The sequence below is a fragment of the Urocitellus parryii genome, chromosome 10 (genome assembly GCF_045843805.1).
Source record: "Urocitellus parryii isolate mUroPar1 chromosome 10, mUroPar1.hap1, whole genome shotgun sequence".
NCBI lineage: Eukaryota > Metazoa > Chordata > Mammalia > Rodentia > Sciuridae > Urocitellus > Urocitellus parryii.
The window spans coordinates 141,566,967-141,581,809 of NC_135540.1; the positions used below are offsets into that span (position 1 = coordinate 141,566,967).

Below are 14,843 nucleotides of genomic sequence, written 5' to 3' on the forward strand. Positions count from 1 at the left end.
CTCCCTGGAAGATGGAGCATGACACCAGTCCCCCTGGGAGTGTTGGGTGGCTTAAGCTGGCCGTGGCCTGGCATCTGCAGCGTTTTCTGTTCAAAGTCCTGATGGCCAGTGTTGGGGAGGACACCAGAGGTCCTCATGCAGCTGGCCACGTCGTCGTTGACTCTCCCTGTGTCTAGTGGGTCCCAAGAACCTTGACCGTTAGGGCCTTTGGACCAGGGGTCCCCCATTGCTCAACCCAGAGCCTCTCTGTGACCTTTCCTGAGCTGGGGAATCAGGGGTGTTGAGGACACCTTATTTCCTAATTTAACTTTTAGCTTTCTATCAGTTCTTCTCCACGTTTCCAGGCAGGAGTGCCTTTAAACAGTCCTGACCACCTCCGTGATGCCCCACACGCCTTTTCCTCTTCTTTAAAAGCACTTGGTCTGGGCTGGGGCTGGGCTGGGGCTCGGTGGCAGAGCTCTTGCCCTGCACGTGTGAGGCACTGGGTTCGATTCTCAGCACCACCTATAAATAAATGAATAAAACAAAGGTCCATTGACAACTTAAAAAAAAAAATTCTTTTTAAAGCCCTTGGTCTGTCATTTGGGCTGCTTCAGAGGGCCTGAATCTGGTCAGCGGTCACTTGAAACACCGATTTAGAGCCTCCGCTCCTGTCATCCAGGAACGGGCGTAGAGAAGCACAGTGGGTTTGTTCCAGGACCCCTAAGCATTAATGAGGACGTCATTATAACAGTACTGTGCTGGAAGGCTTCCTGGGATCTTGGGAACATTTTGAAAATCACCATATGGCAGCTTGGAGCGTCCCGCTGAGAGCTGGCTCCGGCTCCACCTGGGCCACAGGACCGGCGGCTGGATGTGCTGGAGTCGGGGAAATGCTCTCCACGGAGGGGCAGGCGCTCGGCATAGCAACGCGGGGCACAAAGCGGATCCCCAAGACGCACGCCACCTCGCGTCACTTGATGTTTGTTAGAAAGGTGACTCATGGGGATGGAGGGCAGCAGAGAGAGAAGGGGGCTGCTCTCGGGTGGGCCGGGGCTGTTGGCAGTTTCTCTTGCTCTGATGTTTTTGAATGATTCCAAGAAGAATCGAGGGTGTCAGCCTGTCAGGAAGGAAGTTTTATGCATGTGTCTTGCTGACTTTCTAGAGTTTTCTGGAGGTGGCTCCCAGGGGTTGGGAAGCTTGACCAAGCGCAGCTGCCCTGCCAAGGCTTCCCGCCTGGGCCTTCTCCCTCCCTCCCCGCAGGCCCCTCAGCCCTCCCCACTCTGCTCCTGCTGGAATTCCTGCCCACCCTTCCACAAGGACAGGGACAGGGCCTCTTTAGAGCCATCTCACCTGGTCTGCAGAGCGTCCAGCTGGTTCTATCGGGTTTATTACTCGTCTTGTCCTATCTGGGTGCTTCCTATCTGGTACGAGGCATTAGAGGGGCCTGGAACCCTCCCAGGTAGGCCGGCTCTCTGGGGGACAGGGGGTCGCTGTGATGCACACTGGGCAGCAGCAGGATCAATGGGCTCACTGCAGTCCTCCTTTCCCACCAAACTAGAGGGAAGCACCAGCTCTGTCCAGCCCCTGCCCCCCGCCACGTTGGGACTGCCGGGGACTGGCCTCCGCCTAGCCACGCGCTCCGCCTGGCCCCTCCATCCTTATCAGATGTCATTCCCCAAGTTACCCCACAGCCAAGGCCCATCCAGCCCATTCCAGGACAGCTTCTCATGGAGCCGTGTCATGGTGTCAGTATGGCAGTGGCCTCCTGCCTGCAGCTTTCGAGAGCTGCCAAGGTAATTGACGTCTCCTCTCCTCACCTGCTGCCCGTGACGCCCCGGCCTGGCAGGCTCTGGCTCCTCCTGCGTGGCTGGCTGGGGCTGGGAGGTGGCTTAGCCCTGGGGAATGGGCCAGGAAAGGGTTTGCAAGAGCTGCTCTGAGAGCTGGGACATCGGCCACAGGTCGGACAGCCACTGTGCCAAGGAGAGTGGCACCGGAGCCAGGAGGGTGACCCAGACACTTCCAGGGACAGGGACTCCCCCACAGAGCTGGAGGCCCACGGAAGGCTGCATGTTGGATGCTCTTGCCCACTACAGGCTGACGGGAGTGTCCAGGGCGGGCTGGAGGTAGGCAGGTGCACTGGCCGCTCCAGAGGCGAGGCGTGTGCACGTCCCTGGGATCTAGGATCTTTGACCTTGCGGTGGGCTATAAGGACATGACCCATTGTAAGCACAGGAGCATCTCCTGGGGACTCGCTTGGCCTCCATCCCTGCCTCCCCGATGCCATGCCTGCTGGAGGGCAGGCCTGGTTTCTTGCCCTCTGCCCACCTAGCTGAGGCCAAGCTTCCCATTCTATACCCAGAATATCAAGAACTTAGGAATGTTCCTGAAAGACTTCGCTGCCCTTGCAGTGGCCTGTGTCCCTGTGATTCCTTGTTCCTTGCTGATCCCGAAGGGTTTAGTAGGAAGCAGGCAGTGGATAGAGCCCCCCTTTGTGGATTCTGCAGAGCTGCTAGGTCCTGTGTGGTGTCCAGATGGCCCGTGCTCTCTGGTCACTCTGTGCACTTGCTGTCCACCTGGCATGTGGCCAAAGCTCGAGTATATTCTGCTGGGGAGACATCTCCAGAGCACGTCCCCTCCGCTCAGGGAACACATCCAAGCCTGAGCTCACCAGGTCTCATCCCCTGGACAAGCCCCTTCCCGCGTGCCTCAGTCTCGCGTGGGGAGTGTGCAGGTCTTGGCACTCCCTTCCAGAGGGCAGCGCGTCCACACAGGGCTTTGCAAGGAGCGAGTGTGGCACTCAGGTACCAGGGTGCGTCAGGCCCCGCCCACCGGTGCATCTCGAGCCAGCCGGCGGTTCACAGGGTGGGTGCCCCTCCACACTGTGGCTACCCAAGTCGGTGGGAGAGAGTGGGCCAGAGCGCAGGGCTCATCTGCAGGAGGAGGTGGGGCTGAGCGTGGGTCCCCGCCAAAGAAATAATTACAGAATATGAAAATGGCTTAATTAAATCATTCTTTACAAGTGAGTATGCACAAACACTCAGCAATTAGGCAGCCGGTTTGCAAAGAGCAATTTTCTGAGGGCGCCTGCCTCCCGCGTTTCCATCTGCCCCTCTTTAGACCCTGGTTCTTTATTTTGATTTGAATGGATGGAGATGAGGTGACGGTGCTTGGACGGTAGGATGCGGGACAAGGACCTGGAGGCCGTGTGGTTGCTGAGAGCTGGGGGCGGGGGGGTATTGGGAGCCCAGGCCCAGGGGAGGGAGGCACATGGTCACTGGCAGGATGGTGGCAGGATGGTGGTGTCCTGCCACCCTTCCCTGCTTCCTCCCCTGTCACTGCCGCCTTCCACTTGGCCTTCCTGGGGAATTAGATCCACTGAGCACCAGGGCTATTGTTTGGGCATAATTAAACCTAACCCCTACCTTTCCAGTGGAAAACTGTTGCCCAGAGAGGACAACCTACCAGCCTGAAGTCACACAGCCTCCAGGTCTGGCACCCAGAGAACTTCCAAAGGAATCCAGCCAGCATTTACTGAGTGCCAGCTCTGTGCACAGCCTGGATGATCATGGTGACCACTGTCCTCACCCTGACCTGGTGATCTGTATGGGCTTTGGGGGGAAACAGCATTGAGCTTGGGCTTTGTCAGAGGATCTTGTCTCCAACCTGCCTTGGACTGACCAGCTGGGTGCTGAGGCAGGTCACCCTCTATTTCCTGGACTTACCAAAGGCAGTAAATGACACTCCCTTTCCTTGCTGGGATCTGGGGTCATCGAGAGGCAGTCCCAGCAGTCAGAGGGGTGCAGTTCCAGTGCCATCCCGCCAGGCGCCCCTCCCCTCTCCCCCTGGCCCACCAGGAGCTGGGACAGGGGCTGATGGGGGCACAGTGCCCCCATCATACCAGCAGCTGCTGACCTTCAGTCTCAGTGTCCAGGCCCGGCTGGCAGCTGGTACCTACTTGCTGCACCACTCACTTGTACCCACCTGCATCCAGCTTCCCCCTGGTGCCCGGCAGATCCTGGCCAGCATGAAGGAGGGCTTGGAGGAGGGAGCCCGTCCTGCTCACCAGGGTCACATGGCCCTCACTGTCCCCACAAGTTCCCCAGCTGGCTCCTTCTCTCCAGAGCAACACGCCCAAAGCTGGCACCTACCCCAGCTATCTCACCTGGGCACCTTCTGCTCACCTGGGCGCCTTCATCTTACCCAGGTCCCTTAGTGGTCCCTGAAAGCAGGGAGTCCCTCCCTCCTGCCTCTGAGTCTTTCCTGTGGTTTTTGCCATCAGCCTCCGGCCCTTCCTGGGAGTCAGACAGGGGACCTTGACCTGGGCTGTGCGTCCCTTTCTCCCGTCTGCCTGCCTGTCCCCATTTCCCCTTGCCACATGGGAGCTGTCACAGGACTGGTGTGGAAGCCGTCTCTCATGCTCCGTGAAGCAGCTGCCCCCAGGGAGCTGACTGAAGTCAGGATCTCAGCATGTGGCCTCAGTGACACAGGGTCCCGGCGATGCCATCAGCTAAGGGTGGGATGAGGTAGTCTGGACAGAGGCCTGGGCCCAGGCTCAGTGTGGAGACAGGAGGGGTCTGCAGGTGAGCCACCACCAGCCGAGGACACCCAGAGCCACCAGGAGCTGGAGGAGGGTCGTGGCCCTCGGGCAACTGGGCTCAGACTTCTGCCCCCGGAGCTGGGAGGGAACGTCTCTGTAGCTGGAGGCCACTACTGTGCCCGGGCTGCTGCCCGGGCTCCCTGGGCCCCGGGCTCCCTGCCCTCTCCTGGGGAGGTCCCTCGCAGGCTGGCCCTGCGCAGACTCACACCCGGGGACAGTCAAGGGCTTTTGTTTGTCGGGGTTTGGGTTTTGTTCTTTAGTGTTCTCTGAGGAAGGAGCTTTGCAGTTTGAGGTCCTGGTCACATGAGCAGCACCAGCCATCCTCTTCTCCTGATCACCGCCTGCCTCTCAGCCTCTGGGCCACCCCCTGCCCCTGGAGCACCCAAGGGAACCGCGTCTGCCCCCCATCACCACTGCCTCGGGGTCCCCGTCCCGGGGACGAGGGCTTCCTGGGCTGAAGGCTGCTGCACTAGAGCTAAACGTGCTCCTGGGAGAGACAAGCCATCCACCCGCAGCACCCAGCTGTGTCCCCAGCACCCTGACCCGCAGGGCTCGTCCCCCAGAGCAGGCGATTGCCGGGCCTCCTCCAGGCCCTGCAGGGAGTGCAGAGGCCACGCTGTGCTGCCGCTTGCTTTCCGGCCAGTGCTGTGGAGCGACGCTTCCCCATACAGGTGTCGTCCCTGCTGACAATCTATTCGCTTGAGAAACAGGTGGCGGAGGAAATAACGAGGTGACGGAAACCCTCGAGTTGCCCCAGGATAACCCTGCGGCCAGGCTCTCAGTGGCCAGCCTCAGGAGGAACTGGACACCCTGGAGCTTTTGCTAAGGATTCTGAGGGTTGGGTCAGGTGGCCGGAGCCCTTGTGGGGCCTGCAAATTAAGGACAGTGGTCATGGCCTTTTACATTGGTGGGGACCTCAGAGACTCCTGGTCCCAACCCCCGAAGTTCCACATCTGTGTGGGCAGCCAGGCCCCTGGGGCAGTGGGAACAGGACCAGCCCAGGTCCTCTGTGCCATGGGAGAGGGGCAGAGCAGGGCTGGGGAGGTGGGCGCAAGCTGGTGGCTGCTCTCACCTTGGCCCTGTGTGGGAGGCTGGCTCTGCCTCGGGCCTCTGGATGCCAGCACTTGGCTCCAACCCATTCCGTCAACTTCTCCCTGGTGGCACCTGCTGAGCAGCATCACTGTCCTCCAGGTCCCCAGGTCCCTCCCTCTCCTCCCCCAGCCCAGCACCTTGTCCAGCCAACGGGGCAGGGCACCTCCCGAGCGCGTGCACACTGCTCTGCGGGGTTCTGTAGCCTGTCCTGACACGTTTGCACAACATCAAGGGTGTGGCCCCGCATGCGGTGTGGCCCGTGTGGATCACAAGCCACACGGGTCCTCTGTCGTGGGCAGTGGGCAGCAGGGAGGCCGAGGGTGTGGAGCTGGGGCCGCGGCGCTTCATGAACTGTGTATATCAGCATATTATCATGGCAATACGTAATCCGTGTAACAACCATAGTGAACATTCTTCTTTTAATACCAAGTCTTGAAATCAGTGTGTACCTGACCTCGGGCTCCAATCTGGATAAACTCCATGTTCTGAGAGCTGGGGATGCCACGGGGCCAGTGGTGTTGGACTGTGGACCAGCCCTCGTGGTGGCCCTGGGGAAACTCCGGCCCCTCCCCTGCCCAGCCCTTCAGCTCAGGCCCCGCCATCCCTCTTAGTGTCCCCAGCCCTGGGCTGCCACACGTGGCCGACGGCTCCTGCACTTTCCTCACTCCCGGGAGGAAGCCCTCCCCTCCCAGGGGCCTCCGCAACCCATTCCTGGACCTGTGACCTGCTCCCTTCCATAGATAGCAACGGGGACTCTGCAGAGGGGATTAGCAGACCACTCACGTGCGCCCTGTGCCATCACAGGAGGGACCAGGGAGAGTTTGACTGTGGAAGTGGGTGATGTGCAGTTGAGCAGGGAGGGAGAGGCAGGCTCTGAGGACAGAGGCAGGGACCTGGAGCTGAGGGTCTCAGGAGGCCTCTGAGGGTGGAAAGTCTTCCCCTGTATCTTCTAGTATGTGCCAGCGCCTCGTTAGACCTCCACGGGGCCTCCAGAACAGACTGGTGACCTCCAGAACAGCAGGTTGATAGATCCACCTGGTCCTGAGTGGCTCCAGCGGCCACAGGACTCTCTCGGGCCTCTCCTGGGAGAACTGGCCTGCACTCCTGCCCAGGAGGGCCAGGAGGGGTGGAAGTGGAGGCGCCCGTGCGGGGTCAGGGAGGTCAGGAGATCAGCCCGGGCCCCCAGAGCTGCACGTGCCCTAGCATCTCCTGGCCATCTGGATGTCAGCACCACGGCTCACTGTGGCGCACCGAGGCTGTCCCCTCCCACCTCTGCCTCTGTCTGTGTCTCTGGAATGCTGCATTCATCCCCTGCAGCTGCCATGACACCGTGCCACAAACCTGTGGCTTCAACAGCTGGGATTTCTTCAAGGTGCTGAGTCAGCAGCCTGAGACCAGGGGGTGGAGGGGGTGGGGGGGTGGGGGGGTGTCATGGGCTGGCTGCTTCTGGTGGCCTTCGCCCCTGCATCTCTGTTGGTCTCGGTTTCCTTCCTCTATGGCACTGGTCATGTTGGCCTTAGGGCCCACTCTGGCCCACTCTGGCCACCTCTGAACCTGATTGCTCCCTCCAAGGCCCTATCTTCAATGCGGGCACGTTGACATGTTCCAGTGGGTGACCCAGGACAAGTGCCCGTCCTCAGCCACGCACAGCCTCTCCCTTCCTCCTCAGGCCTCTGCCCTCAGGTCGCCTTATCCAAAGTCAGCTCTGTGCCACTCTGTCCCAGAGACAGGACCCGCAGCCCCACCCAGCCGGCCCCCACCCCTTTCCAGGCCTAGAGCACCCAGCCTGTGTGTTCTGCGGCTCCATTTGGCATCTGCCCACCCCCCTCTGCCCCACCAGGAGGGAGGTTCCAGGGCAGCAGGGCCTGTGGCTCTGGCTCCCTGCTGCTGGCCACAGCGGGAAGGTGCCCTGGAGCAGCACCTGTGAGCAGACTTCTCTGGCCCTCCTGGGCATGGGGAGGCAGGCTGGATCCTGGGAAGCCAGATCTGGGCTGAGGTGGTGGTCCTGGTGGGGGGCTGGGCAGAATCAATAGGCTTGTCTGGGAAAGCTGGGAGGGGGAGGGCCCTGTGCCCAGAGGAGGCCTGGCTGCATCGAGCTCATAAACATAGCTATTTGTTTCTGCAGGGGCTCTGGAATTTCCTGGGTCTCTGGATCGATCTTCTGCTAATGGGCCTCTTGCTCCCTCTTTTCAAAGAAAATCAATTCTCTGAGGTTTTGAGAGTAAATGCTCCAGCTACACCTCCATGGGTGGGTGTGTCTTTGTTCTCTGCACCCAGGTCATCACTGGGGAGGGCAGGACCAGCCAGAGGCCAGATGGGCCTCCAGTCCCGAGTGACCTGAGGAATTTCCCCTCCTGGGAAACCCTGGGGCCATAAGGCTGGGGTAGGGTGGGGGCTCCTCAACCCTGTGACCCCGAGGCCTCTGAAGGATACAACCTCTGGGACATGTGGCTACCGGGTCACCAAGCCCAGAGGGAATACACAGGGCCCATCTTCCTGGACCCTGGGTTTCACTTGAGGAGGGAGGGAATGTGTCCATGCAGACACACCAAGGAGGCATTGTGGGAAGGAAGTTGAACATCTGGGGGGGGGGTCTGCAGGCTCCTGGGAGACCCAGGGACAGGAGGGGAAATGCTGGCCTGCTGCAGCTGCGGGTGCCCAGAGGCAGTGCTGGCAGGAGGTAGCCAGGGTGGAGTTGGCCCAGGCAGGCTGGGGTCTGAGGCAGGAGCTTTGGTGGAGCTGGAGCCCACCCAACCCACATGCCCAGCACGTTGTGCGATGCCAGCCTCCTTTCAAGGGTGATCACGAGAGGCCCTGGTTTCAGAGCCTCTGGGACCTTGAGCTTCAACAGTACTGATTCCATGAGTTTCATTGGGTGGCTCCTGAACAACATCGGAGCTGGTCTTGGTGGCTTCTGTGGGACATTCCACCTGCTCCGTCCACACCATAGCTGAGGAGGGCAGCCCTGGGATTGGAGGGCTTGCCCCTGGCAGGGGACTCCCAGGCTTTGCTGTGCCACCAGCCGCAGTGCAGAGCTGCCCTGGGCTCCAGGTGGGGTGGAGACGGAGGGGGCTCCTGCAGGAGCTCAGGGTCCCGAGAGGGAAACAGATGGGCAGGGGCCACAGTGGAGCCTCGGACAGTTGGCAGACGGTCCCTACAGCAAGCAGAACCCCGGAAGGCATTAGGTGGGTTTGCGTCTGACTCTGTCAGGAAGAGAATGTCCCCTCTTGGACTCCTCTGGTCATCTGTGAGATGGACATACTGACATTGTCTGTCAGGGTTCTGCAAGGCATGGAAGAGGTAGAAGACCCACAAGGGCCAGAATGTCTCAGGCACCCACAGGAAGAGGAGGAGGCAGCCTGGGTTTTGGGATTTCTAACCCTCGCTCCAGACCTGGGATTTAGATAGAGCAAGTCCTCTGTCCCGAGGGAACCCAGTGGGGGACATCCTGCTCCTGCAAGTGTGGGAGGGTGGCACTGTGTCTTCCCACCTGAGCTGGCACGCGGCTGGAGCTGGATATGCTATGGGTTGATAAAGGCCACATCTGGAGGGTAGGTGCTGACGGCTGTCCCTTGTCCCACCAGGTCTTCGGATTTCGGGACGTCCTACACCAAGCTCACTCTCCAGCCTGGCGTTACCACCGTCATCGACAACTTCTACATTTGCCCCACCAACAAGAGGAAGGTACGTGCTGGCCCTGTGGCCGATACCCAGGAGGCCCCTGCCGCTGGCGTCTCCTGCCTCTGGATGGGGAGAATGAGAGCTGTCTGGCCCCTGGCCCTCGCTGGTTGCCCTTCCCAGTTCCGCCTTCATCCCTTGCCATGAATATCCAGCCACTGGCCAGACCGCAGGAGGACTGTCTGGGCACATTGACCTTCTCCCCGCCCTGCAGGCGCACCCAGGAGGCACTGGGGAGGCTGGTGGCTGAGATCGGCTGCTTGGCAGGGCGTCCTGGAGGCGTGTGGGGGACTCTGAAGGGTTGCTGTGAGTCCAGGGCCCAGGTGGCCTCATCTCAGTTTTAAGCACTGTTTGGTTGGTGAGCTTCCGGCTCTGCTCTCTGGCTGGCGGCAGAGAGGGACGCTGGCCATTCAGAGGTCAGCTACTCGCCGGCTTCCACGAGGAGAGCCTCTGCAGACATGTGGCTGCGTCTTGGCCCCCTGGGGATCGGGGGAGCCCCCGGCACCCGTATGCTGACTCCACTCAGAGCAGAGGCTCGAGGTCCTGGGAGGAGCCTGGGACAGAGCAGGGTTCGAGTCCCAGCTCACCTTTCTGTGCCTCAGTTTCCTCATCAGGAAATGGGGTGCCACCCACCACCTGCACAGAGAATCTAGGACCAGACACCTGGAGCCCCACAAGTGCTCAGCATTGGGCCAGCACCTGGGCTCCCATGGCTGTTCGAGGGGGCTCAGGGCCTGTCCCACCCAGGAAGGGGCCTTGTGGACTGGCTGGTGGTGCCCCAAGGGCACCGGGTGTTCTGTGGGCCACATGGAGGCAGACCCAGGGGGCTCGGAGGAATGGGCAGGTTCTGTAGAGGCCGAAGGCCCCAGGTGGGGGCGGTGAAGGGAGGTCAGAGAGCAGCAGAGGTGGCGGTGGCTCCAGGTGGTGGCAGTGCGGTTCTTGGGACGCACCCTGCTCTCTGGAGAGCCCTCTTGCCCGAGCTCTCTCTCCGCCTGCGCTGCCGTGAGGCTTCCTGGCAGGGAGCAGCGATGTGGGCCGGAGGGCGCTGCGGGGCGCGGGGCCTTGCCCTGGGCGCCTCTCTGGGGTGTTGGTGGCCCTGGCCCCTTCCTGGACACCTGGGGGCTTCGTACTCCACCCAAGAGGACCCGAGGAGGCAGGTGTTACCATCCCGTTTCCCGGGGCAGTGAGTTGAGGTGGGGAGGTGGGTCTCGCGTAGTCACGGGGTAGGGGGCCCTCACCTCAGCCTCTGAGTCTGCCCCTCGGGGGGCTCTTCCAGGCCCAGAGTGGCCCCGAGGCCTCTGCCTGCAGGAGAGCCGAGCACCTGGAAGGTCAGGGTCCCTTCTCTGCTGTCAAATTGGGGCTGCTGCCATCTGAGTGGGAGGCCAAGGAAAGCCTTTGGGGGCTCGTGCCGAGCGCCCCCAGACTCCAGCCGGCAGTGGGCCACGTCCCCATCTGGGAGCTCCCTGCAGGCCTTGTCTGTTCAGCCACCCTGGTCCTGGTGACCTTCACTGGGGCTGCTGTCCTGTCCACACACATCCCCACAAGAGGAGACTGGCCATCTGATCACTGGCCAGGACGGTCCACAGGTGCCTGGGAAGGGACGGTGGCTCAGGACCAGCCGCACAGGCTGTGCTGTGTTTTGAACTGAGGGGGGCAGATACAATAGTGGCAGTGAGGGAACCAAGACCATTTCTGAGCCTGGAGGTTGGAGAAGGGCTCATGGGAGGCTGGCTGAGGCCAGCGAGGTCAGCAGACCTGCTCCTGCGTGGAGCAGCCTAGGGACATGGCTGGCTCCCTGACCCGTAAGGTAGGTGGCCAGAAAGTTAATGGGATGGTGCTTACGGTGAGCAGGGTTGATGGGCCACCGTCGGCCTGGGGGCAGGGCTCCCTGGAGGACTGGCTTCTTCTGCAGGTGACTTGGGGGCAGGAAAATGGCCACAGGATGCATTTTGTAAAGCAAACAAGACCTCCTGGCTAGCAGTGCCTGAGAGGTCACTGGATACTCCTCAGAGCCAGGGTGACTGGACTTTTCTCCTGGCGACCTTGCTGGGGGTGGAAGGCTGCATCTGATGAGGCCCTGTGTTCAGCAGGGGGCGCAGCCAGCGCTGGAGGGGTGCAGTGCCTGTGTCCACACTGTATATGCTGCCCTCCCGTGAGTCCCTTGGTGGTTGCCTCAGTTATCAGATTGCCTGTTATGGTGCTGCAGTGCTGGTGTTCAAATGACCCTTATTTTATTAATTATGGCCCCAAAGCACAGGATGCTGGCAGCTCAGCTTTGCCCAACAGAAGCTGTAAAGTGCTTCCTTTAGAGCTGAATGGTTACCATAGAGTTGTACCTATGGAAAAAACAGTTTGCCTAGGGCTCGGTACTTCTGAGGTCTCAGGCATCCACTGAGGGTCTTGGAAAATAACTCCACGGATAACGGGAGGACTCCGTCTGCTTGGCGCTGTGAGGCTGTGCTCCCAGAGTTCTGCCTGCAAATGGGGCTTGCAGGGGTGGGAGTGGGGGTTTTAAATGCATGTAGAGGCAGAGAAACCACAGTCACATCACGGGGAAAACGAATTTGAAATCATTAAGGTAGAGGAAGACACGGGGGACTGGGCTAGGCAAACATCAAAGGTGGGGTGCAGCCTGTGGGCAGCTCAGTGGTGCCCCGTCCCCGGGATTCACCAGAGCTCAGGGACGTGGGGCAGTGGGAGGGCAGAGGACAGCAGAGGCCCTTCCTGCAGGAGTTTCAGTGTAACATAAACTAAAACGCCCTTCATCACTGCACTGGTTGACGGACTCACTCACGGTCTCCTGACTCCTTCAGCCACCCCCTGGTGACCGTTCCTAGTGTGCCAGGTCTGGGCCACAGTGGTGGGGTGTGACTCAGGGTTGCCTGGACGAGGACGCTCAGGAAGCTGGGACATTGCCCCTGATCACCCAACTGGCAGGTAGAGAAAGGCATTTATTGACGCGCTGTGATTGGTCTGGAGTAAGGATTTGAACCCAGGTCTGCCAGACCCGGGCACCCTTGCCACACTCTGGGATCACTGGGCTTCCCAGCAGCCAAGTTACAGGCAGCACGTGGGGCGTCCTCCGTCCATGTGAGCCACCCAGCCGGGCCGGGGTACGGGGTTGGAAACTGGCATCCACTGAGAGTGACCTGACCACATGCCAGGTCAGCCTGTGGCCTGCAGAGCTGTGCAGGCTGTGCTGCTCGCGTCTGCTCTGGCCTCAGTTTCCCCGTCGGAGCTGACGGTTCTCCCAGCTCCTCCCAGCTCCAACATCTGGGTGCCTGTGGGAATCTGACCGTTCTGACCCCACCTCGACCACCTCCTCTGCAGGAGGCGAGCGGGGTCTTCGATCTCTCTCTCCACACCTGCCCCCACCCCCTTGGCAGACGCGGTAGAGGGCCTGGCGCATGCTGGACTGCAGCAGGGTCCAGTTTGTAGCCCACAGGAGCAGGCTGAGGACTGACTGGAAACAGGGGTGAGCTGGATGGACAGTATGACCTTCTGGAAAGCGTGAAGGTCAGGGGCCCGGACCCATCTGACAGAACCTCTACTGAGTGGGGAGAATAAGAAAAGGGGCCGAAGGTAATACTCCCCCTGCCAGAAGGGCCGTTCCCTACAGGGCGCCTGCCTGGGCCTGTGCCATCCGCGTCCACCTCCCGTGTTGTTGGGTGACGATGGATTTGCAGGCAAATTCGAGGACTATTAGAAGTCCATTTAGCAGCGATTACAGGCAGAGCCTCACTTTACAGCTTCTTAGGAGACCACTTTGCCACCTGTCTTAGGAAATGAATTCCCTTTTATTTTAGTCTTACCTGCAGTCTAGTCCGAGCTCTCGGCCTTGGCGTCCCAGCCAGGGCCTGTGCTGTTGTCATGGAGTGACCCAGGACCCCGGGGGCCCTGGCCATCCCCTCCCGCAGTGCTAGCAGTTGGTGCGTTAGCCCTGGGCTGAGAGCACGATTCCACTGCAGCCCTAGGGCAGCCGCCAAGCCACAGCGGGGTGAGGGCACTGCCTGGGATGGAGCTGCTGCCAAGTGTCACGTTCCCTGAGGGAAAGGCACAGGCCAGGAGCTGCCCTCGAGCCCCTGCCGTCCCACATTCAGGCAGCGTGGTGCCCCCTGCTCCGCGGGCTCCTCCTCTGTTCCTCAGCCTGCACCAGGTCTGCCTGTGCTGCAGGCTTCACTATGGGGAACGTCAGGCGCCTGGCCTCCCTGGCCTCCCTGGCCTCCAGGGCTCTTTTGTGTCCACCTGTGTAGGACTGCTCCACCTGCTGCCTCTGGCTCGGAGATCACTTCCCTTCCCCTCCTGCGCTCTCCCTTCTCCCCTTGGACCTGCCCTATCCTGCTAATTGGCCAACTGTTCTCCAGCAAACCCTTCTCCCTGGTCGGTGGCCCCACCCTTCTCTGGTGGGGGGGCTCCTGTCCCAGAAAATAGCTGACCTCTTGACCCCATAGGCTTCCTTTTCTTCCTCGCCAACAGCCAGAGCAGCCCAGGCTCTGTGGTCCCTGCGGCCCCAGGCCCTCTGCTCTGACTCGGAGGGTACCCAGAGCAGCCCAGGTTCAGGTCCAGGCTGGAGCTGCAGTCTGGGGTCACTCCAACCCTGAGTGCAGGCCTTGAGAGCCCAGGACCTCTCCAGGGAGCCTGTGGGAGCGTCCTCCGCAGCGGCTGGTCTTGATTCTCCTCGGCTGCCTCAGTGCACATGTGGCCAGATGGTCCTGCTGTGAGATCCTTCTTCCCAAGCATTTGATTGGCATTTCCCTGTCCAGAGCCCAGCCACCAGGAAGGCCTGAGGGAAGGAGGAGAACAGCCAAGGGGGACTCTGAGCCTCAGAGTCCTGGGTGTGGAATGGGATTCACTCCAGGGCCCATGTCAGGTTGTGCTGCGGATCAGAGGGGACAACGTGTGATCTAGTGCAGCGCCTGGCCCTGGCGGCTAGACCAAGTGCCAACGGGAGCCAGGAAACACACCGCGAGGAACTCTAAGAGCCCAAGCCCATGTGTGTGACCTGCAGTAGTGACCACACTGCCCCGTGTGTCTTTCCCTGGACCTGCCCGGGCAGCGCCCTGGGCTGTGCGCCTGAGAAACAACCCATCCTCTCCAGCCCCTGGAGGACCCGTGGAGTCCTGGTAAACGGGAAATGGGTCTGATGCACATGGAACTCAGGCAGGGAGGACAGAAGTGCATACACCTGGCGTGGGCTGTGGCGGGCTGGCACCCAGCGCCTGTGTCTGGGCTCCTGCGTGGCGCCCTGCCTGAAGCCTTGCACAGGCAGTGCCTCACTGGACAGACCCTAGGACCTTGGGCTGTCCGCAACACCAGAAACCACTTGGAGGGCCCCTGGTCACACCCTCGTGGTGCCTGCTCCACTGAGCCAGGCGGGGCTGGCGTGGGTGCCATTCTCTGGTCTGGGAGGGGAGCAGGCCTCGCTGGTTTCCCTTCTGTGGTTGGCGTTTGGCCACCCAGTGGCGCTCAGGCTGCAGCTGGAGCCGCTGAGCTA

At 60.9% G+C, this 14,843-nt stretch overlaps 1 protein-coding gene across 2 annotated transcripts in view; it reads left to right on the forward strand.

Moving 5' to 3' along the window:
* Sorcs2 (sortilin related VPS10 domain containing receptor 2) overlaps nt 1–14,843 on the forward strand; it is a 337,661-nt gene that overhangs the window by 196,757 nt on the left and 126,061 nt on the right. For both annotated transcript variants that reach the window (XM_026395278.2, XM_026395277.2), the window contains exon 3: nt 9,256–9,355. In XM_026395278.2, coding sequence (XP_026251063.1) covers nt 9,256–9,355 — 100 coding nt within the window. The remainder of the gene's footprint in view (nt 1–9,255; nt 9,356–14,843) is intronic.